The following is a 24,311-nucleotide window of genomic DNA, read 5'->3' as shown; positions in this document are numbered from 1 at the left end:
CACAAAGTGACAACGTTTTTTTTTCTCCCCCCCCCCCCCCCATTTAAATCAACACATCAACCTCCATCTCAGATAAACTGGAAGGTTTGTTTAAACAGTGATATGTGTCATGACATACACGTTAAGTAGAAAAATATACTAAGAAAGTTTATGTAAAGCTTTCATAGAAAACATTTGCTGACATGAGTAAGATTTGGCCAAATAGAAATGCATTACACTTAAAGCAGGATGAGGGGAGGGAGGGGATGCAAGGTTACATTTATATGCATTATTTTTGTGGTCCGAATTTCCCTCCTGGCTTCTCGTCCTGCTTTTCACTCAGCTGCACGTTCAGATGATTCACTCGGGAGTCCGCTATCATCGTCGCTGTCCCCAATACGATTCAGGTTATGTCGCAGAGTGTGAGACACGTCTCCACGCCTTAAGAAAAAGGAAAAACCATTAAAACACAAGTGTAGCACTTTTGGATTTTGGGCATCCTTCACTTTGTACTTTAGTCCTGATTGCCTCAAGCTTTAAGAAAATCCTCAATTGTACACTTTCCCATAATGCATAACGTAGCAGGCTTCCTTTAAATGACATTCTGTAAATTCAGCTGCTTTTGACGGCTTTTAATTCTTTACCCCTTAAAGAACTGAGCGGTCTGTGTCATATTTCAGGACTTGCAGAACACAACTGGGTTTGCATCAGAAGTTAGTGAGGGTGGTCTCTGCCTATTCAGCTACCCTTGTAAAACCTAGGAAACTATTCTAATGGGCCTTTTTACTAATCTATACTGAGGCGTCAAAACTCATCATTAAGTGTTCAGCAAGGTCGTCAAATGTCGCCTCAATGGGGCGAGCGCTGCTCAGCTGTTAACCCGAACACACTGTCATTACTAACCATTTGTTTTAAACAGTCCAGGAGAATTTTGTGTGACACATCTCATATCCTGGACTTGTTCTGACACTCTGCATATTGCAAGTTTAAAGTTTCAAGGTTCTTAATAGCAGCCTACAGGATGGTGGACATCGAGTTAGTGCAGCAGCCATGCCTACAATCAATGTAGATTTTGTGCTTTGAATGCACGTGGTCATTATAATGTCTGTACTGTCGGCAACATGGAATATAAAACAAATTTCCTTTTTGGAAACAAAAGAATTTTCATGTAAAAAACAAAACAAAAAACATGAGTTCCCCGACAAATGCCACTACCTAAGCTTGCTCTTCAGAGAGGAGACCTCACGGTTCATCGAGTCTGCTGACTCAGTTGCATCATCCAGCTCCCTCTGCAGCTTCCTGCGGTAGGCATTGGCTCTTGTCAACTCCTCCTCCGATTCCTCTAGCTGACGTTTCAGCTGACGCATTCGGCTATTTGCCTTTTCAGCCTGCGGAGAACAGTCAGTGTGGGAACAAGCACATTAGCAAGGAATCAGGCTTAAATATCAGGATGTCTTAGTCCTTGAATAACTTTGAAATTACAAGTAAAGCGTGATTGGGTTAACCTGATCTTTGTACTGATCCATGTTGCGCCTCTCGTCTTCAATCTGTACCAGCACCTCTTTCAGCTTCTTCTCTGTGCGTCTCGTCAGCCTGGAGGCCTGCTGACGCTCCCTGCAGTAAACGAGAGATATGTTGCAGTAGGAAAGCCAATGCAGTATATAAAACAAACTGTCCATTTCATCGCCCCTCACTTTGACTCTGTGTCGAGCTGTTCTTCCAACTGGGCAATCTTGGCCTCTAGGCTGGTGATGGTGAACTTGTACTTGGACTTGATGGTTCCTTCAAGCTCCTGCAGCTTCAGTTTCAGCTCCTTGTTCTGGCGATCCAGCTGTGAGCGAGCGCCCTCCAGCTGCTGGGAGTTGCTGCGCTCTGTGCTCACGTCTGAGGTCAGCTGATCGACCTTGTGTCAGACACACAGGAGAGTTACCGTACTGCTGATAACCACATGCCATATTCTGTAACCAATCCAGTGCCTTCATAGTTAAAGTTAGATGCAATTCAACAATTCAAACTCAGTTTTTCTAAACACTTTACAGATGAATAAACTTGCATAACAACCAACTTTTCACAACAACTGCAAAATTACCAACCAGGTTAGGCAGGTTTTAAAATGTTGAGGTAAACGCTGGAGTTTCGTGAATGTTGTGGAGTCTTTCATAAACTGTTCATGTTGGGTCTCAGTCTGTGGACATTGTGGAGAACTAAAAATACCTTTGAGTATACATAGACAATAAACTGGACTGGGTTAAAAACACCACTGCACTTTACAGGAAAGGCCAGCATCTTTATTTTTTGGGGCGGCTGAGGTCCTTCAACATCTGTTGGAAATGCTCCGGATTTTTTACGAGTCAGCTGTGGTCAATGCTGTTGCATGCTGGGGGAGCAGGTTGAGGGTCACAGATGCCAACAGACTCAATAAAGTGACCAAAAAGGCCAGTAATATTATAGGGATGGAGCTGGACTCCCTCAGGGTGGTGTCTGAGAGGCGGATGTTGTCCAAGATAAGACAATGCTGAATACCTCCCACCCACTCTATGACGCGCTGGCTAATCACAGGAGCACGTTCAGCGAGAGACTGAGATTACAAAAAGCCCCACTGAACGACACAGGAAATCATTCCTGCCTGTAGCCATCTCCCTGTAAGACTCCTCCATCTAACACACTGCAATAGTTACACCCTTTTGGCACACACTCTACAGTAAAGTAGCAAATGACAAAGTTCACAGGTTAGAGTCAAATGTCATACATTCTGCCTCTAATATTCTTGATATTTATTTATAATCACCTCTGTAAATTCTTGATGTTTATAATTAAGTGATTTGTATATATTAGTGCTGTTCTTAACATATTGAATTGTTTAAATAGTTTAGTCTGTCACTGTTACCATCTTGGAGCAACTGTAACCCACATAATTTTCTTCGGGATTAATAAAGTATTCTGATGATTGATATTGTGGCAGACTCATGAAAGGCAACCCCCCCTTTTTTTTTTTTTTAAACCGGTTTTATGTATTCTTAAACCTACTCAACTAAAGTGTTCACTTTATTTCTGTGATAACTGATGACCAATAGAAACACTTAACATTAAATATTTGCCCTACTTATAAAATAAGATGTTAACAATCAACAGGTGTCTACCTGCTGTGTGCTTCTCCTCAGGCGATCATTGACCATTTCAGTGTTGAGCTGTTCCTCCTCGAGTTCCCCTTCGAGCTCGGCTATACGAGCCTCCAGCCTTCGCTTCTCATCAGTCAGCTGAGAACTGCAAACAAATGAGGAAGAGAGAAGGTGACGCTTAATGTGATAGTGTCCCGAGAGAAACTTGTAGCCTGTGCAGGCATAAGTAAGATTCAAAGTTGTTCCTGAAATCTGAGTTTCCATATTTAATTTTACCATTCGTGATCACACACACACACACACACACACACACACACACACGCCAGTATTTCATTCATACATCTTGGTGTTGTTGCCGTTCAGCTCATCCTGGAGCTCATCCCTCTCGGTCTGAGCCTGTCTCTTGAGTTTTTCTGCAGCGGACAGTTCCTGGAGGAAATATTAGGCACAAGTGAAACATACTACAGAGTTACATGTAAACAGTAAGATTGCAACACATTGAAAATGTTCTCAGAGTCATCATTTGCATTAAATGAAGACCCATTCTAGAGTTCTGACTCCAGAAAAGCAGACTGGGATACATAAAGTCATCACTGAGGAAGCTTTGCAAGAAGCGTCTAGCTCTTAAATATCAGTTATGTTGGCTAATTTTCTCACACAGTTACATCACTCTGTAATCGCCATTTCATCTCCATACCTCCTGGGAGTGCAGCATAGACGCCTCCAAGGTCTTGAGCTTCTTCTCACTCTCTTTGGCTTCATTGACAGCTTCATCTCTGGACAAACGAAGCTCATCCAGCTCTCTCATTATATCTTTCATTTGGGCCTGGAGTGTGGACATGAAATGTATTTAAGGTGAACCTTTAAATACAGGCTGTCAGCTCATTTTACAAAAAATTAAAAACTATGACAATGGGTGGTAATTGGTTTTATGGCATCTGTAAATGTATAATAGTCTAATTTTAGAGTGACAAGTCTCTGTATTACATTCTGTGTTGTGTTTATGGATGCATGCTTGCATATTTTACCTGGAGTTTTTTCAGCTGTTTGAGGGCGTCATCGCGTCCCTTGTTGGCAGCATCGATCTGGGCTTCGAGGTCGGCCAGGTCCGTCTCCAGTTTCTTCTTAGATGAGAGGGCTAGAGCGCGCTGCCTGCGCTCATCCTCCAGCTCAACCTCCATCTCTCGCACCTTCGAGGTTAAAACGGGTAAGAAAGAAATCATGGCACAGCCAAATATTATATATCTGGAAAGTAATTATTTTGTGACGTGTTGGGGGAGCTAAGAGAGTTCTCCCATCATGCCTTGGGACATGTGCTGCTGTTTAGATGCAGTACCATAAGTGAGTTCGGTTAAGCTGTTTTGTGTAGCACAAGCAAGTGTTTAATAAGGAGCTCCCCCTACCAGCTTGGGGGTCAAACAGCGAGCTCAATCCCTGTGTGGTGCTTTCTTGTAAAGATTCCTCTGCTTGCCATAATATGTTTGTAAATTCTCTGTGGAACCTGTTTAACAAGCTGCTTCCTCCTCTCTTCTCCCTGCTCGTCTCTGGCCTGCAGGTCTCGCTCAAACTGGGTCTTCATGGCCTGCAGGTTGACCTCCAGACGTAGCTTGGCATCTTCTGTGAGCTGCAGCTCATCCTCGAGCTCCTCCAGCTGGATTTTCATCTCCTCCAGCTGCTGCTCCATGGCACGCTTGGATTTCTCCAGGTCATGAACCTGAAGGTGAGCAGTTTGCATTGATAAACAGATTTTGAGTAAAGTGTTGCTCATGACCAACTTCTGCTGAGACAAGTAAAGGACGCCGGCACAGTCTTACATTCTTGCCGACGTCGTCTTTGGACGAGACCAAGTCTTCCATCTCAGCTTTGAACTGTTTGTTGGTTCGGTCCAACTCGTCCTTCAGGGTCGTCATGGTCTCCAGCTCACGAGCCAGATTCAGTGCTCGTGTCTCCTTCTCTCTGGCTTCAGCCTCAGCCTTGTCGCGTTCCTCAGCGTACCGAGTAGAAATACTTTTTTCCTCTGCCAGCATCTAACAGGAGAAGAACAGCAGAAATAAAATGCTTCATTTGTGAAGCAAAAGATCCACTTTCTTCTTCAACTCAAGTGGCTGAGAAATCAGGTTACTCTACCACACCCGTAATATTTTAAAATCGATTATGTGTGAGAGGTACATGACTTTTTGTCAACGTCTCGGTTCTTTACTTTCTCCGTTACTGTGTTGAGCAAACAATCCTTCATACACAACAACAATCCGACTTTATATGCATATTAAAGAAAGAAATACAACCACTAATCACATCTCACTAGGACAGTAGGAAACAGTCTGCTCTTATGGCCCTTTGATACCTGATCAAACTTTTTCTGCTTTTTCTCCAGGTTGGACACGATCTGCCTCAGATGGTCCTGGTCCACCATGAGGTCATCCAGCTCCTGCTGTAAACGGGTTTTTGTCTTGTCCAGTTTGTCATATGCTGCCGTCTTTTCCTCCAGCTGCAGTGTCATGCTCTCCAACTCCCGATGGATTTTCTTGCGGTTCTCCTCGGCCCCCTCGAACGACGAGGCCTCGTGTTCCAGCTTCTTCTTCATGTCCGCCAACTGAGGCGGGGGAAAAAGAAACATTTGTAGACGTTCTTGATCTGTGGTAACTGAATCAAGGTTACAGCAGAGGAGAAGATCTCTATTGGCTGCTGTGTTGTATTGCATTGTGGACCGACCTGGGTCTGCAGAGTGGAAACCTGCTTCTCCACGTTCTTCTTGTTTTCCTCCCCCTCCTCCAGCATCTCCCGCAGGCTGTTCTGCTCCTCCTCCAGCTGCCTCAGGCGTGTGGAGAGGGAGAGCTTCTGACGAGTCTCCTCTTGAAGCAGCTCCTGTTCAGTGAAGGAAATAGAACAATATAATCCAAAAAGTACAATAACTTATTACTGGTTTGCTCAGGACTTCGACCAGTGATGTCCACCCTGAATTACTTTTATTAAAAATCTTTTTCTTTATACAAAAAAGTAACATGAAATTATTATTTCTGCATTTTCTGTCCTTGAATATAATATGTGTAGCCAAGTTTTATAGCATATAAACTAAAAAAAATAAACCCTTTTCATTAGAAGTAATAATGAATTTTGGCATTTTCACCTGTGCATCCTGCAGCTGAGACTCCACTGAAGAAAGGTCCTTGCTGGATTTGATGTTCTTGCCCTCTGCTGCACTCAAAAGGCTGTTTGCATTGTCCAACTCTGACTAGATATGATGAAAGGAGGAGGGGAAAAAAAAAAAAAAAAGTCCATTAAATAACAATTCACTTGCAGCTACATCCTCCCCCTGTACAAGCAGTTAAATCAACCTTCTACCCCTTAAATCACCCCTGCCAGATGACTAGTCATACCTGCATCTTTGTTATCTTGTCGGCGAGCTCCTTCCGCTGGCGCTCACTTTCTCCATGTTTGACCTGCAGTTCTTGAACCTGGGTTTCGGCCTTCTTGCGACGGTTTTCCGAGTCCCCCTTACCTTGAGTCAGAGTCTTCAGCTCGATCTGCAGCTCATTCAACTCGCTCTCCAGGGCATGCTTTGTTTTCTCCACTGATGCTTTGTTCTGCAGGAGCAACAAACATCATTTTAATTTTTTTTATTTTTTTTAAGATGACTGCTGACACCTCCATCTTCTGACCAGTTTTTAAATAACCTTTTTGGCCTGCTCCAGCTGTTCGTTGAGCTCATCGAATGCCTGACTGTGTTTTTGCCTCATATCGGCCATCTGCTGCTCATGAGCCTTGGCCTCATCCTCGAGTGTCTTCTTCAGCTGGGCAACCTCACTTTCACGCTTGCTCCTGCATGGACAGGAGGAGGAAATAAATGACCAGGAGCACAAATCTCAAACAGTTCGTTTACATTCAGTAACTGATGAAGGGCTATCTTAGTCTTGAATCTCCTAACATACAGACTTGTATTGTTCAAGTAAACATAAACAGACTTAAGGTCCAGAACTTGAAAGGAATCGGTCATCTCATTTTCCAATAAATTGTTGGGTCACATCTATGCAAGCCTGACTGTCACCTCAGCTCCTGCTGTGCTGCAGTGGTATCCAAAGTGTCCTCCAGCTCAGTCTTGAGTGCCTCCAGCTCCTCTCCGAGGTCTCGCCGTTGTTTCTCAGACTTGGACCGTGCCTGCCTCTCCATCTCCAGGTCCTCCTGGAGCTCTGAGATCTGGGCCTCAAGCTCTCTTATCTTCTTCTGGGCCGTGTTCTTGGCTGCAGATTCTTCCTCAATCCTGGCGGTTAGGCAGAAAGAGTTAATAAAACAAAGCCAGTCTTCCTTTTGTTAGTTAGGGTTAGGGTAACCCTACCCTAAATGAAGTAAGTATTGGACTAACCTAGCAAGTGCAGCCAGGAGTTCCTCCTCTTTTTTGGCCAGCTGAGCTCTGAGTTCAGCAATCTGGGCCTGCAGGTCTGCAATCTGGTCATGGAGCTCAGTCGAGTCTCCCTCAAGTTTACGTCGGTTCTTCTCCAACTCCTGGCGCACCTTCTCCTCTTTTCTCAGACGTTCTGCATTAAGAAGAAAAAAATAAAGTAGGAAAAACTGCAATCGACTCACAGTAGATTCAAAAACAACCTCAATGATAAACACTTGCCCTCCAAATCTGTGATCATGGCTTCATGTTTATTCTTGAGTTTCTGCAAGCTTTTGGACTTCTCTTCCTCCTCAGCAAGGTTTGTGGTGAACTCGGAAACCCTCTCCTCCAGCAGTTTTTTCTCCTGAGGTAAAAATGTATAAAACATATGAACATTTAAATTGTTGTTATTCTGCTGGAATATTTCAGGGTTAAAGAAATATTCTTTGTATTGTGAAATCATCAGTATGGGGATGTTAGCATGATGTACAACACCTTGTTAAGCTTGTTGTTCTGGTCATCCAGCACCATCATGCCCTCCTCGAGTTTCTTCAGCTTGGCATCTGTAGTCACTTTCTCCATCTGGAGCTTCTGCCTGGCTGCTTCCTCCTCATCCAGCTGCTGTTCAAGCTCCTGTATGAACCAATAAATACAAATAAATGATATTAATAACCTTTCCAAAAGAACATTTTGATTTCTCTTAAAGCCCGTCGCCAGGACGTTACAGACCGTGATGTTCTGCTGCATCTTTTTTCTCTCATTTTGCATCTGAACGACCCTCTCCTCCTCTTCCTCCAGGCGAGACTCCATGTCGTGGAGGATTTCCTCCAGCTCCTGCTTCTTGATGGTCAGACGGGATCGCACCTCCTCAGCCTCGGCACAGAGGTCCGTCTCAGCCTGAAGCTGCTCTTGAAGAGCCGATTTCTCTGCATTCAGCTACCAGAGGAGAACAAAGGTTAAATCTCCAAGCTTCAGAAGACTTCTCATTGTGACATGTGTGTTATGAATTTTTTTTATGTTCTCAGTTTAAACTTTGCCACATTCACACAAGAGAAAATTTAACTGATCAAAAAGGTTAATATGTGATTCTTACCTGTTGCTGCTTGGCCTCATATTCTTTGATCAGCTCCTCAGCCTTCTCTTGTTTCTCCTTCACCTTAATCAGCTCCTCTTCCTTGGCCAGCATCTCCTCCTCCTGCCGACTCACCTGCAGCAGAGGCTTCACCTGGAGGAGGGGAGAAGGGAAAAAAAAAAAAAGAGTGGTTAAATGGCACTCAAGAGAAACTGAAAGCAAAAAGAGTGAACATACCAACACTAAAATAACAAAACCTGATTGGAGACAGTTTGGCAAGTTCAGGTAAACTCTTAAAACTAATTAATTTAATTAAACTTTAAGTTTTCTAAAATAATTAATGTCATTTGTCACACAAGGAGTGGCCTTGAAACCAATCAATCTGGTCCGCTTACTTAATCACTGCTTACGTTTGTCCCAAGTCATATCTCTAACCCCACCCATGAAAAAAAACAAAAACACAACAAAACACAACAAAAAAACAAAACCCAATATTCGTCTGTTACCTTGGTGAAAAGTCTCCACCACTGCCAGTTCCTGAGTTTGAGATAGGCGGCACAGTTTCGCTGGATAACCCTCATGGCTGTCAGCTGCTGCTGCCTCTTGGTGAACGCTCTATAATTAGAATAACAAATAAAGATTACCCTGCAGACCAGATTATGAGAACTGAGTAAGAAATCGCAGCATGCTCCAATGTTGCCCATGTGCAAAGGTGCTAGCTGAAATAAAATAAAATAGCTGATGTCTCATACTTGCGGGCCACATATCCTCTGCACCAGGCCTGGAAGCTGATGATCACATCAGTGATCTTTATGTCCCTCTCCTCCTCCAGGTGGGCCAGGACTCCAGCCCTGAAGAACACTTTGCTCTGACCGATGCGGAACAGGTTTGAGTCGAGCTCCAGGGCTTTGATCTGACAAGCAGAACAGGGAAGTGTTTCAGTGAAACAAAACAAGACTTGTGATGAGTCCTCTTGCTCTTATGATAAATTGAAAGCTTCTACAGCTGATCTATTGATTGTGTTGTTCTTACCATGAGCACACAGGCTTGCTTGCCGTCCATAAATCCCTTTGGAATAGCGGTAGGAGTGAGGATTTCATACCTGGGAGAGAAGATCACCATTAAATCAATTAGCAGATAAAAAGGCTGACACTTTCAGGGTCAAAACTAATCTGTAAAATCAAATCCATGTAATGGAACAAATAGGCTGTTTTTTCTGTCCTTTCCTGTTTGGAAACCCCCCCCCAAAATAAAGTGTACACAACAAAGTGTTGTGTACTTGACGTGTTGAGTGTGCAGAACTAAATGGGACATCCTGAACACTTCTGATTAAAATCGAATGTAGATCATTTATTTTCAAGTTTGTGACCTACGTATGTTGTGAGACTGGTTCAGTTTGTTTATTTGCAAGAAAACTAAGAATAAGGATTTGTATGTAGATTTGACCAGATGTGTGGTTTGCTCTAGTTTACATTTTTAGTTTTTGCACTGCAAGATAAATTAATATAACCATTTCCTAAAGGGGAGATATTTTCCCCAATTGCACATTAAATAAATAAAAATCAAGTTGTTGCCTCAAGTTAATGAGAAAATAATTTGGAGATTATTTAGCATTCGGACTGCTGTTGTTCTACTTAGACACTGAGGTGGTTTAATTAGGATATCAACATTTACAGCATTTAAAGAATGAATACAATTTAAATAACAGCCCATCATTCTTGTATGAAATGCCCTCATGGGAGAGTTTATTTAGCAGTGGGAAAAAATGAGCCTAAACCTCTTATATAAATGTATAAAAAAAAAATTAAAAAAAGATGACAGAAAAAAAAAAAAAAAACAACAACAAAAAAAAAAAAAAAAACCCACAATCTGCTGTTTTGGGTTTGTTTTTTTTGTAAAAAACAAAAAAACAAAAAAACAAAAAAACAAAAAAACAAAAAACCTACCTCTGTCTGAACTCCTGGAAGACGATGCGGTTGGGGAAGCCCTGTCTGCAGATCCGAATCCCCTCCAAGACTCCGTTACATCTGAGCTGGTCCAGAACCAGGTGAGCTTCCAGTTTCCCAGCCTGGAGGAAGAAACGATTGAAAAGATGGATTCATGTGTTCCGTCTATTAATCCTAGAAATGCTGTCAGTTTCACGGTTCAGATAAACAGGCTCAAGTTGGCAGATGCACATGATCAGTTTTAATCACGACACGTGACTGATGCAACAGTCTATCTGCACCTGCAGTGCTGAGAAATTCATCGAGTGTGGCATCAGTTTGTTTATTCAGTACCTTCTTCTCGTGGTTCGGGATGATGCAGCGGACAAAATTGGGGTTGGTGTTTCTAAGGGTGGTCATGAGGTTAGTCAGCTGCTCCTTGTAAAGCTGACCCACGGTGCGGAACATACCCTTTCGAGTTTTGAACGCACCCTGCGCAGAGTCCGACATTCCTGCCACCTTATCCAGGCCGACGATACGATCCACTGTTAAGATGCACAGAGCACAACTGAGTTCAGCTGTGTTGATCATTGTGTGACTTGGCTCTTAATGGTGCTGACACTAGTGAATCTAAATTTTTATGCCTCACACTCAAAGAACTGGGCCTCTTGGATACACAGATAAAGTCAGTCACATGACCTACCATCTCTCCACAAGTCAGAGGTAAACTTGTCTGTAGACTGGTTGAGCAAAGTGGCCACACACTCATTCAGAGGATCCATGTTCTTCATCAGCCATGCGTTTGCCTTGTAGTCCACCTGCAGGAGACGGATGTAAAACACAGGATGATCAGCAACCTCGGCCTTATTTTTAAGTTTGTGCTTCAAATGCCCCATTTTATATAGAACCTGATGCTTTGCTGCAATGAATAAATCATGCACCTGGTAAACGTGTTTTTGTATTCCACGACCCTGAACTGGATAAGCGGTTCAGAAAATACACTGATGGATGAATGCTGTGTGGGCTGTCATTTTGCTGCCATCTAGTGGCACGTAGAAAGTACATTACTCAAGTTGTGACCTTAATATTTTTCCGTTTTATTTATAAATCCCCAAGTTACAGTTGCCTAAAGGTGCTTTGTGTTGCAACAGGAAAAAAAAAAAAAAAAAAAAAAAAAAGCCAAATAATCAGATGATCTACGAGAAAACACTCTGCGACGGTGGGAAGGAAAAACTCCCTTTCAAAAACTGGAAGAAACATCAAAGTGACCGTCATCTGACTCAAATACAGCGTTAGAGTATGTGAAAATTACACTCATCATTTAAGAATAGCAAAGTAGTAAGGAGCCGGAAATACATGGACAAAGTAAACTTATAATACATCACTCCCAAAGTAGTTTGTATACTTGTGAGATAATACAGCAACAGTGATTTCAAGGCTTATTTACAGGTTCAGGAACAGAATTTATAAGATTTCAGTTACTACTACTAAAAATGTTGTTGTGTATCATTTATTTATTAAAATTAATACTAATTAAGACTAAATTAAAATGATTTCACATCTGACCTTTCCAGCATAGTGAATGATGCAGAAATCTGCATCATCCTTGAGTTTTTTGGGTTTCTGGAACTTGGGGTGTGAGCCCTGCTCCTGAGACACCTTCTCCACAAACGACTTGTCAGTGGCTTTGGGGAACCAGCACTCTTCATCCAGCAGGGCCAGGATACCAGGAGGACTGGCCTGTAACACACACACACACACACAAACACACACCTCAGAGGAATCCACTTAATCATGAAGTTTGGTTTCCATGCCACAATTATTGCACAACTGTTTGCTGTGAAGAACGTAAGCGGAAATTTCTGCAGAACACACGTAATTAATCAGAGGCGTCGCTCCAGGTTAAGAAAGTTACTGCCGGAGGAGGAATGACAACTATAAGCTAACATACAGGTTTTTCAATGAGGTCGATGCAGGGCTGCAGGTCGAGGCCGAAGTCTATGAAGCTCCACTCGATGCCCTCCCTCTGGTACTCCTCCTGCTCCAGGATGAACATGGTGTGGTTGAAGAGCTGCTGCAGCTTCTCGTTGGTGTAGTTGATGCAGAGCTGCTCAAACGAGTTCAGCTGCAGGGGGAAAAAGGAAAAAAAGAAAAAAAACCCCACAAAGGACAGAGTCGTTTCAGTAAATGGAAAATAAAACATTTTTCCCTTGTAGAAATAAACTGATTATTTTTTAAATAATTTACATTTATAATATTTATGCTGAAAAATCATGAGGTTACACAGTTTGAATTGCTAAACCTGGTGTAGTATAGAAGTATATACACAAGTTAAATCTTTCGGCTGCTCCCTTTAAGGCTCACCACTGCAGATCCTCTCCTACTCCCAACCCTCTGCATGTCCCTCCCTACATCCATGAAGCTTTTGTGTGGTCCTCCTTTTCTCCTACCTGGCTGCTCCATCTTTAACATCCTTTTGTCCAGTATATTCACCATCCCTCATCTCTGTGTCCAAACCACTCAGCCTGGGCTCTCCCTCTCTGACGAACTCATTTGTAATCTTGACTGTTCTGCTCACCCCCGATGAAAATCTGAGCATCTTCAACTTGTAAACCTTCCCTTTCACTCTCACTGCTATCATGTTACAGAAGTTGATTGTCCCTTGTTTCGGCTGGTGGATTCCTGGTATTTAAACTCATGTGCTTGTATTATTTTGATTGAACTTTCCCTCTCCTCTCTCTGCAGGATGCAAAATCAAACAGACAATATTTAAGTCTAAATGTACCTCAAAGATCTCAAACCCAGCGATATCCAAGATACCAATGAAAGAGGCTCCCTGCCTCTTGGTCTTATCCAAGGCCTTATTGATTCTCATGACCAGCCAGCGGAACATCCTCTCGTAGGAGGCTTTGGCCAGAGCCTCGACTGCAAACTCGGCCTGCTCCTGAGTCTGGGCCTTCTGCACATAGTCCCTACCAACCTGGAGAAAGGAACAGGACACATGTGGATGAAATGTGTTCCTAAAATGACATGACACGACAACAATCACAGATTTTCAGACCTTGATTCTTGGAGACAAGATGGCTCGTGTGAAGTCGGTCACATTGATGCCGAGTAGGTGGCACACTTTCTGAGCAGCTGGGGGTGAAACATGGGTATCATATTGGAGCATGCAAAGGTTGATGCGTGAATGAAATGGCATGCAGCATAGAGGACAAGACGATGATGGTGTGTGTAAATGCGTATACCGGTGTCATCGGGCAAGGAGGCCTGGTCAGAGTTGCGCTCCTTTTTGAAAGTCATGTTCCCCAACTGCAGCACGGCAGACACCAGCTTCAACAGGCCTGACCAAGAAACAAAAGTCAATGTCAGCATGTCTGGTCACCTCGCAAATTAAAAACACCCAAAAGATATTCGGACTTATCTGGGAAATCAAAGGCATAACTAGAACGCAATTTTTAAACCCTGCGCTGTAACCTTACACATAACCTGACGTCCACCTCCCGAGACACATCAGGTCGACCCAGCCCGCAACAACTGAATGGTGTAGGAGTCCACGGTGTAAGGTTGTTCAGACTAAAATTAACCTTGAGTTGTATAAGTAGTATGTCTACTCTATACACGACTTAACCCAACTTCCCAAAGCTTTTCTAGCCTTTCCCAAGTTTGTGCAACAGCATCATGGTGATGTCACACCAAATCACATGCATTAAAGTCTTTTCTTGAACTTGTCACCCATCTTATTTAAACATAAAATAGCATTTCTTTGGAATTTAAAATAAATGCCTAAAAATGTGAGATTTGAGAAACAAAACAAAAAAACCCACAACACCACCACCAGGTAAGACGTGTGTGGAAAACCTTAAAAGGCATTATTAAAATCACCGATAGTTAAAATAAACAAAATTATAAGTACCAGTTATTTCTTCATCTGGGATGCTCATGATGTTAAAGGCCTCCATGGTTTCGGCGTACAGGTCTTTGTCCTGCTGTCCAGGAATGGTCACATGTCCGTTGGACAGGAAACGGTACTTGCTGTAATCCTCCAAACACAACTCCGCTGGATAATAACGAGAAGGAGAGACAGATTTATTCACCAAGTACTCTTCATTTTATTTCTGTAACGCTGAAGATTTGGGCCTTGCATTGGCTCAACCGCAAACAGAGCTCTGCAGTCGCAGTGGCTGTAACGACGGAGTGAAGAAAAAGTGAAGCTCCATCATCGCGGCCCAAGTCGGCCATTTCTGATGCATTACTATGAGTTCTTCATAGATTGCAGTGATTAAAAATGTAAAGCACATGCAGCTGGCAGGGCTGGCACAGTGACTTGGCTCTGTGCAGCCTCTCATTACATTCAGAGAAAAGGGTTTCAGTGCTCACAGCGCAGCTTCTCCCCGGCTCCCGTCAGCATGTAGTAGAAGATGTGGAAGCCCCTCTCGTCTTTAGCTTGTCTCACAGCTCGAGACTTCTCCAAAAGATCTGACAATTCAATCAAGGACAAAACATCAAAAGGAAGAGCAGCAGCACAGCGTCATCTATAAGAAAAAAACAGTTCATGGTAAAGTGATTAATTTAATCTGTTTGGCACCTTTGAAGCCCTCAGATTTTATTCATCACTTTATCTGAACTTCAGTCCTTTTCTTACAGGAAGGCCAAATGTCCAGACTACTTTTAATGATGCATAAATCAGAACTTAACAGGTGCAAGGTTTGGCAAAGAGCAGAAACGCCTCCAGAATTTTTACATTTGTGAGGGTGGCCAGTGCCCCGCTTGGCTCACCGTCAATGCCGCCCCTGGGAAAGAGGTGTAAGAGTTCACGGGAACATTAGCTCTTTTTTTCAGATTAGGCCAGAAGAAATCAAGTTTTAAAAGGATACAAGTTTCAATGTTGGCTCCAACGATGTAACCATTGACATCAAAGTTGATCCTGATGAATTTTCCCTGAAAAAGATTTTTTTATAAATCCACCACAAAAAGACATTAAGTCAATTTTCACCAAACTTTTATAGACTTTGTCTGAAAATAATCAACACATTTGGACCAAACAGCAGGAACTTCTACTCAGGCAGCATCTTTCACCAGTGTGAGATCCAAGGTGGACCATTTCCTGGTAGTTGTATAAACATGTAGATAACCTTTTGTAGCTCAGATTCTTTCAAAGTTGATATTTCTATTGTAAGTACTATTTAAGAAATACAACTACAAAAAACAAAACAAAAACTACACTATTGGAGGGTTTTTTTTAATTATTTGTTTTGGTTATGCATGTTTATTTGGGGATTTGGTGTTTTGGAGGGAATAATTTTATCGGACAGAAATAAGTGTCTTTACTGCACATGTGACAATAAAACAAAACAAAAAAAAAACTGATGTGCACCACATTTAAAAAAACAAAACAAAACGTGACTCTTAAATGTCAATGTGATTCTCCCAAAATGTGTCCTGAGTTTATGACTGAAAAGATTTAAAAACCCTGGTTGTGTCTACCGATTTCCCGGTCATCCGGGTTGCAGTAGTTTAAGTGCTTGAAATGAACGACGTTCACACATTACACTGTTTCAAAGGAGTGAATGAGGCCATCTAGGTCCACTGTGAATGAGCATCACTGAACAGCAGCTCTCAGATCTACGACGGAGTCTTGAAATCTCTTCCCCACTCACACCTTGGCTCATGTGACCCTTAATGACTTGAATGTTTACAGGGTGGGTGGATCGGCAACTCTCAGGACTTGGTATCTAACTTGCGTTAATTATCTGTGACTCTCCATCAGTTTTTAAAAACTGAAAAGACCTCCTGGATCAGAGGAGAAACATCTTTAAGAACTACAGACAGAAGTCCGGATGCCTTCATTTCAAGCACTTTTGCATTCATCCTAAGTGTCAAGGCAGAAAAAGTTGGTAGCTTTTGCTGTTTGAACCCTTTTCAAAGCTTGTTTTGAAAATTTAAAGAAAATAGAAAAAGAGCAGCTCTTACAAATCTTGAGGAGTTGTCATTCTTTACAGTCTTTGCGTTGCCAAAGGCCTCCAGGATCGGGTTTGCTTGCAGCAGCTGCTTCTCCAGTTCCCCCTGACAGAGAGAAGTCGGAGCCACAACACAGTTGGATTTAGTGGTTTAATGTGACACTCAGATGGACGCTGGTTAAGCAAGCGCAAGTTTAGACCACTTTTCCTGCAGCTCTGTGGCTAGCGAGTGGAAAACAAGTGTGCAGCAACTTATTTACTTTATTATAAACAATTGTGTCTGCACAATTAAAACAACACCCTCAGGAAAAGGCATTATTACACACACTCCTGCACATGCCAGCACACATTCCCACTGCACAGCAAGCCCGCTCAAGCACAAAATCCCTGTAAGATTTTCTGTCCATGCATGCACAAACAAGGGATCACAAGCAGCACACATGCAGGTTAGTCAAAAACCCCAAAAGGAAATGCAGGTAGATTCCAACAATCTGTATACAGTCACACAACAATGACAAATCGCAGCAACTGAGCAAACAGAGTTTAAAAAAAAAAAAAAAAAAAAAAAAAACTGCTGCTGGGTGGAGTGGGAAATGTTTGTCTCGTTTCCCTTTATTTCCTCAAACCACAACAGATTCTTTAATGTGAATGAAATTTTTATTTTTGCAGTGTAGCCGTCTTTATCATTAGGCAAAAACTGAACCCAAATATAACGAGAATCAGTGAGAAAGTGCAGCACTGGAAGGAGCGAAAAGAAAAAGTTATTGGCCTTTGTGGATTAGGTTTTTTAAAATTTGCTTTAAGTTTTTGGAACAAATTGCTGAGTTGTTGATCATAAACATCTGGTTAATTAAAAATGTAATCAATAAAACTCAAATTTGTAAAATAATATTCAGTTGAAACCATCAGAGTGGCCTCGATTGGAAGTTACTAATCTTAATCTTATCATTTTACACCCTGTACACAGCCAACTATAAATACAAAATATGGAAAGTGCTGTTTTTAAATGGGAAGTTTTGTGCATTCCTGCTTGGTAAAATTGTGTTGTCATACAGCTGAAACTAAGATGAAATAACATGTTTTGTGGGTTTGCAGTTTCCACATGCTTTAAGTCTTTTTCCAAAGCTAACTGCTTGATCTTAATGAAGATACAAATGGTCTTTCCTCAGCCAGAAAGCACATTTCCCCAAGCTGCTCCTTTGAAGCCATTATAATGGTTAGTTTTGTGTAATCTTGAATGCATTTTCTTCAATGTGAAGAAAACAAAATTGGTTAGTAGAGAAAACTTAAGTGGACATTTATGAGGTCATAAATGAACTCACATGTGACAACACAGCAGAGCCCTGGAGAAAAAGTAGAAAAAAAAGAAAAGAAAGTTGAACATATTTGATGCCATCTTCAGTGCAAGTATTACATGACTGCAGAGGAAACCTGCTGTCACCTGGTGACTCAAGAAATGATTAATTAAGCAGCTCGTGTCCGGTCCTGCTGAATAACCTACATTTAACATGAGTAGTACATGAACACACACGTGCACAAACACATCTGCGTTCTGCTTCAGCTGGAGCCGCCGCAGAGGTGAGGCGGGCACGTCGAGGCCTGAAATAGGAATGCGGTCGCACACAGCTTCCTCGAGTAAATCACGTTAAACAGATGGACTAACAAGGAAATCTACTGATACTTGATGTCAGAAGAGGGGAGGGAGGACCAGGTAATTCAACGTTTGTGCAAAAGGAAGCGACGATGATTTACTAACCTGGTCTTTTTTGGACTTGAAGGATGAGGCGACATGAGCAAGATACTGAATGACTTTCTTGGTGTTTTCTGTTTTTCCTGCTCCTGACTCCCCACTGCAGCAGAGAGATTTACACACATGCATTATGATTAATTTAGAACTGATAACTGACGTAAAAGCAACAACAAGACAGAAAAATATCAATTTGCAGAAATTTAAGTAAATACTGATGCAGTTTGAGGTTAAAGTGATATAAGATGGAAGTCTATGGATTTATATCAGCATAACCTCAAGGCATAAGACATTTATTTAATAAAAACTAAGCCAAAATGCAGAAGCAGTGTGTGAAAAACTAAAGCACACCTTTGCTGCTTGTACAGGAATTAAGATTGTAAGTAGCAGCCAGGTGCCGCTATTTAAATGCACTTTATTGACCGATCAGCGAGTGTTGAGCGCCTCTGTAAAAGCAGAAGTTTCGAGGGTTTGCAGGTCTGACGCATTCAGATGCGAGTCATTGATGTGACGACGAGGAAAGACATCAGCAGCGATTTTAGAGAATCAGATGCTGCTGCCTGTCAGCGTGGGGTTATACGGTCATTTCCAAACAAAGCATTCAAAACTGACAATCTTCCCAGGAGAGCCACTCCAAAGTCAGACCGCGCACCACTTGAAATATTAAAGTTCACAACAGTATAGTTAGAAAAAGACTGAACAAATACGGCTGTTTGGAAGGTCTGCCAGGAGAAAATAACATCTGTTGCAAAGTTACATCTGAACATGCAGTGTTCTTTGTCTTGTCAGCATCACATTGATGAAGACTCCAACATGACATACCACTACACACCTCATACAGATACCAAACCCGGTGTGGTGGTGTTTGCTTCAGACTTTAAGACAGCTGTGAATAAACTAATGCCCACAAACCCCAGTGACTGTGGGGTGGACTTTTCCACGCTCTGCTTCTGTGTGTCATGTGCTTTGTTTTATTTCACGAAGTCTTGACAGGTGCACCATCAACTGAGGTAATGACAGTGTTTTTATGGCCTTTGGAGTCTAGAACAATCAAATAATTTAGTCAAGTGTCTAATGGAAGACCTCCTTAAGCTTTACTACAGTGTTAGCATGAAGGAGGACACACTTCTAAAAACTGAGACATCAAATTTTAAAAAAAAAAAAAAGAAAAAAAAAAAGCTTAAAGTTTTGCTCTGAAAATGAAACTCCTAGACTAAATATTAGGCACTGGATATAATGCATGATGTCAAACTTTCCGCTACAAGGAAGAAAAAAAAGAAAAAGAAAAAAAAAGTAGCGCAAACAAAGGGGGGGGGGGGGGGGATGATGCAATGATTGTAATTTGTTTTTGCAAAAACAAAAAAAAATGAACAAAAAAAGAGAAAGACTTGCGTGCAGAGGATGGACTGATCTTCACGATCTGTAAAAGAGAAAGATGAGACTCCAGATCAGAAACTAAGGTGAAGTGTGTGACATTTTAAACATTTTTTCCTTAAGCATGCCAATAAATTTCTAATTACATCTTTGTACGGTACATCATTGACCTGATGGAGTATGGACGCGTTTAAAACTAATTTTACAGCTGCCTTACCCTGCATCATGCTCCTGTAGGCCGTGTCTGTGATGGCGTAGATGTGAGGGGGCATCTCGTGCCTCTTCTTGCCCTTGTACATGTTCACGATCTCCTCGCTGTAGATGGGCAGGTGTTTGTACGGGTTGATCACAACGCAGAAAAGGCCGGAGTACGTCTGCGCGAGAGACAACACGAGACCAATCAGTCGACGAGGAGCAGCAGCAACATCGATTTCAGGAAGATCGGCGACATTAAAATGCAACAAAAACAGATCCCTGCCCACTCACATAGATGAGCCCGGAGTAGTATCTCTCCTTGAGGTTGTGCAGCACAGAGGCCTCGTTCAGGCAGGTGAGCTCCGCCATGTCCTCCACCTTGTTGAATTTGGGTGGGTTCATCTTCTGAATGTCATCCTTGTTGAATTTCACCTGAGATTAACAGAAGCAGAGTCAGGCTTGCTGAACAAGGCTGGGACAGTAAAAAGTACACACTGCAACACAGGCTTGTTGATTCTTCAGTTTCACCTTCTTGCCAGAGTCCGTCAGCTCCACCATGCACTCGTCTCCCTTCTCCTCTTTGATGGAGCCGGCCTCAAAACCCATCTTCTCACTGGGGACCCACACCAGCTTCTTGGTGGCCCAGTCGGCCTGAGCCAGAGGGTCGGTCAGCGCACTGCGGTCCCCATACAGGAACTTGTCTGCATCCGTCATGGTAGCTTTTAAAAAACAAAACAAACAGAACAAGAGGATTTTAACAAATATCAAAACACTGTGACAGTCTGATCTTTCACATTTTAGAGACAAGAGCACTGAAATTATTGGGGCAAAAAATAAATTAAAAAAATAACTTTCTGTGAGAATTAAAAATACCTCCTTACAGAGGGGTACGCACATTACTTTACAGCAGCCGTTTCTGAGAGATTAAGGGCTAGAGATATGATGCGCTGGATTATTTTGACAGAATTTCTTGCAGGTACAGCGAACAAACTCTTGAGTCTCGAATCACAAGCTCCCAGAGACTCTGCAGAGTTTACCAACCTCAAAACCACAGTCGAGGCAAAAATACAATTTAAAATGCAGATGACTCATGAGTCCAAGTCATCTACACAGCCTGTACAAAAAACTCCATTTATTGTTGTGCAAGATTTAAGACCATCGAAGTGACTGTGCACGTTTGATTCATTGAAAGATTTCTACATAAAGGCAGGCTTACGACACTGAACGCAGTGTGTTCACAGTGGCAGCTTTGTTGCACGTCATCCTTCCTGTTGTCTCTTGTGTTGTAACTGAATTAAAGACACAAATGAGATAACTCTGAGTAAATAAAAATATTCAGATTAATGATTCAGATCAGACCACCAATACTGAGGACTGTGCTACCTCATCTTATGTGTGTGCGTTTGTGTTCTTTTTGAAGATGATGAGAACTGCACCACAGGTTTGGACATCTGCTCTGCAGCTGTTCCCCACAGTGTCATTATGACCATGTAGCCTCTTTTCCTGCAACCACCTTTAACTTTAAACCAGAGCTGGGACAGCCAATCAACCCAGATACTAATGTCAGGATCACATTATTGACCTGAGGCTCATCGCAGTCAGACAAAATGATTAATCTCTTTTCAGCTGTGCTCTGTTCTACGACTGCTTTTATTTTTCTACCTGTCCATCTTTTGTTCCCCATCAGGCCCGCATTCCTTCCTCACCAACTCATTACACAGAATTCCACAAATTCCCGACTCCTGCTCATCATCCGTGACCCTCTGTTCCAGCACAGGTGATAAATGTGCAGCTATGCTGCTCTGTGTAGAGCCTATATGTAAAAAGCCTGACGGAGGTCTGTGGACGGACGCTTTTGCACTCAGAGTGGTAGAAAGGAATGTCAGAGCAAGTCTGGACAGGTGGAGAAATGTGATTATTCCCCAGCCACACCCTGGAGAAGTACTCGGGGCTGCAGAAAGAAAAAGAAATGCCCTGAAAGCCATTAAAAACCTAAATAAATAATCAACTGGATGTGACCTTGCCAAGAAAATTTGCACATGGTGAATGCAAATTAAAGTTATTGACAGCCAGTTTTTCCCCCCCATTAAAAGAGTTTGTTCAGATGAACATATAATCTTTTACTTACAGCTTAGAGCTTTGAGTCGTGCCCACTAAACAACAGTTTCATTTTCTGTCAAGAAAAAGGCACGTCTGTGACTGAAGCGTGCAACAACTCCACTTTGTTGCACAAAAGAGACAAACCAGCACTGATAAAAGGAGATGATAAGCTTCTCATAGATCAAACTATTTGGAACCAGTTCTCACCCCTGATGTTCAAAGCCTTTAGATGACTTAAGCTAGTGGAACATTTCCCCTTCCTGAAGTCATATTAGAAAAATCAAACATTAGAAAACCAATGTTTCAGCTGCATCACGCAGGCCAGAAATGACTGAACTCCAAGCAGAGAGGTCGGGAAAGAACTCAAAACATCAGACTCAGTGTAGATACTGTAGGTAGAAGATAAAGTTTTCCACACATCAACACCATCCTTCACCGATTAAGGATATAAATGCAGGTCGGTTTTATCGAATGATCCTGAAATGATAAGTTGGGCTGTAAGAGCGTTCATCATGAGCGCAGCAAAAAACAGCAGAGCGGTGTGTGTGTTTGTTTTTGTGCAGAGATAAAGGCACAGATAGAGTGTGCGAGTGCGCTTAGACTGAGGGATAAAAGGGATCAGTGGACAAGGTGTCATCTGTGTCTCTCCTAAGTTCATTATGTGCTCAAAGTCTTGAAGATAAGTGGGGGAGGAAGAGGAACACACTGACATTTCCTCTGCTTTAATTCAGGACTGAAATCCTGCAGAGCGTCGTGTGCGTGAAGCTAAGCTATGACGGCTAAAGTCTTTTATTCTAAACTTCTTAGATTCACATGCATGCGGCTTTTTTGATGAAGCCACCAACAGGCCAACTTCCTCAGGAAGTTGCACACAGTGCCTTTGCACATTTTGACACGGTGGAACAAAATAACAAAATGAGCTACTTCAGTATTCTCTGTTCCTTTTATAATTAAAATCCAAACATTAGCTATCGTAAGCCGTGTCCTGGTGAACCTCCGCTGAGGTCGGGATGAAGCTTGACCACATCTGGAAACAGATCCACCCTCAAACACAGCACATGCTCTCCTATTGTCTGCAAGGGCCCGTTTAATCCACCTCTCTAGTGTTCTTCATCACGTTTTCAGCATCTCCTCCACTCGCCTGCTCTCTTTTGTTCTTGGCCGCAAGTCAATCCCGGCTTTATCCGGGCTTCTGTGGCTCTTACCTAACACAGAACACGAGTCCTGTCGTCTGAAGCCTGGCTGGTGAGACGAGGCCGGTGGGGTGACAGACTGAGGAGGAGATGTTGTTGAGAATTGTTTAAAATGTGACTGCAGTCACAAGATGTTTGATATGTGAAACGATCGTGGCTGGAAGATGTAGATGGACGAGTGAAAAACAGGTCAAAACAGAAAAGTCAACTTTAAGCCGAAGATGTTTTGCATTTCACTTTGTGTAACAGGCAGAGAGCTGACTGACACTGAGGGTGAGATGGCGTTTTTTTCTGCAGGACCTTGGCTGATTTTGTGGTCACAGTGAAGTTTAATTACAAAAGAGGAAGAATTGATTATGATCAGCAACCAGTTTTTGCAAGATATGCCCTTCATACAATTAAAAAAAAAATAAAAATTCATGTGCTGCTGCACTGCTCTTTGTCCTCTTTGGTGTCTGCTCTCCAATTTTGTGCCCTGCAGACAGACATAGCAGCTGGGTGTGTGCAGTTTGTTACATGAAGGAAGTCAAACAACTGATCTTGTGCAACAATGACAAAAACTGCATTAAACTCTGTAAAAAAGGCAAACATGAGCTCTCGGTACCTCAAATTACTTCAAATTGTGTTTGTGCCATATTGTCATCGTCATCACTTCATGCAGCCTTCCACTCAGTTCATACAGGCCACCAAAATAAAACTTAACCCACATGAAGTTTATTCAGCTGTTTGAGGCTAAAGTTCTGAATTATTGTGAAGGTTTAAAGCCCGTCGAAGTAAAGCTCTCTGATTGTTGGTTTCACAGGTGTGAGAACACAAACACGTCTGCAAGCTCGCGTCTCAGCCAACAAATACAAAAAAGTCACTTTAAATTGTTGTAGAAATAATTCCGCAGTCAATGAGACGATAATGGAGCACGCGCTTCACCTGACGAGAGAACCTGCCCAGGTGTGAGCCATTACATATCTTATCTCTTAATTTCTTACTTTGAAGTCTTCGCTACAGCATTTCTATCTCTCTACCTGCAGGAAACGAGGTGACACACCTGATTTTCAGCTACAGGCACTGCAGGAGTGATGAGTCGCCTTCCTGCGTTCGTGTTTGCAGCAGTCCTCCTTCACCACCTCCTTCTCGACACCTTCACAAAACAAGCAGCTGCTCAGGAGGGGCCACAAGAACACCACCTCTCCGCTCCTCTTCGTCGCGTCTTCAGCCGGCTGTCCGCTCCGTCAAGCGCTCCTGCTGCTCAGGCGTGGATCAGCGAGGATGCGT

At 42.5% G+C, this 24,311-nt stretch overlaps 1 protein-coding gene across 2 annotated transcripts; it reads right to left on the bottom strand.

Moving 5' to 3' along the window:
* Positions 1-31: 31 nt before the first annotated feature.
* On the bottom strand, positions 32-24,311 carry LOC146708041 (myosin-9-like). 2 transcript variants are annotated; one of them, XM_085459748.1, is made up of 43 exons: positions 24,085-24,311; positions 20,278-20,468; positions 20,041-20,181; positions 19,772-19,928; positions 19,573-19,600; positions 18,190-18,283; positions 17,756-17,776; positions 16,447-16,539; positions 15,351-15,414; positions 14,854-14,952; positions 14,390-14,533; positions 13,722-13,817; positions 13,535-13,611; positions 13,259-13,453; positions 12,425-12,598; positions 12,040-12,213; positions 11,177-11,291; positions 10,828-11,018; positions 10,495-10,616; positions 9,581-9,650; positions 9,301-9,461; positions 9,055-9,163; positions 8,570-8,701; positions 8,206-8,412; positions 7,972-8,109; positions 7,717-7,840; positions 7,459-7,630; positions 7,144-7,356; positions 6,773-6,917; positions 6,476-6,682; positions 6,226-6,330; positions 5,811-5,963; positions 5,443-5,691; positions 4,913-5,125; positions 4,600-4,812; positions 4,127-4,288; positions 3,796-3,924; positions 3,439-3,527; positions 3,120-3,243; positions 1,674-1,882; positions 1,485-1,593; positions 1,195-1,367; positions 32-420 (listed from the first exon to the last, which is right to left on the bottom strand). In XM_085459748.1, the coding sequence occupies exons 2-43, from the start codon at positions 20,461-20,463 to the stop codon at positions 315-317; spliced, it is 5,883 nt and encodes a 1,960-aa protein (XP_085315874.1). In that variant the 5' UTR covers positions 20,464-20,468; positions 24,085-24,311; the 3' UTR covers positions 32-314. The 2 variants fall into 2 exon arrangements, with proteins under 2 accessions (XP_085315874.1, XP_085315875.1); XM_085459749.1 differs by lacking the exon at positions 17,756-17,776.

This window comes from Copadichromis virginalis, linkage group LG6 (assembly GCF_057382275.1).
Source record: "Copadichromis virginalis isolate Kocher_CV1m ecotype Utaka linkage group LG6, C_Virginalis_male_GT1.1, whole genome shotgun sequence".
Taxonomy (NCBI): Eukaryota; Metazoa; Chordata; class Actinopteri; order Cichliformes; family Cichlidae; genus Copadichromis; species Copadichromis virginalis.
Note: the sequence above shows the minus strand (reverse complement) of the source record. Positions and strands in the feature narration are given on the sequence as shown.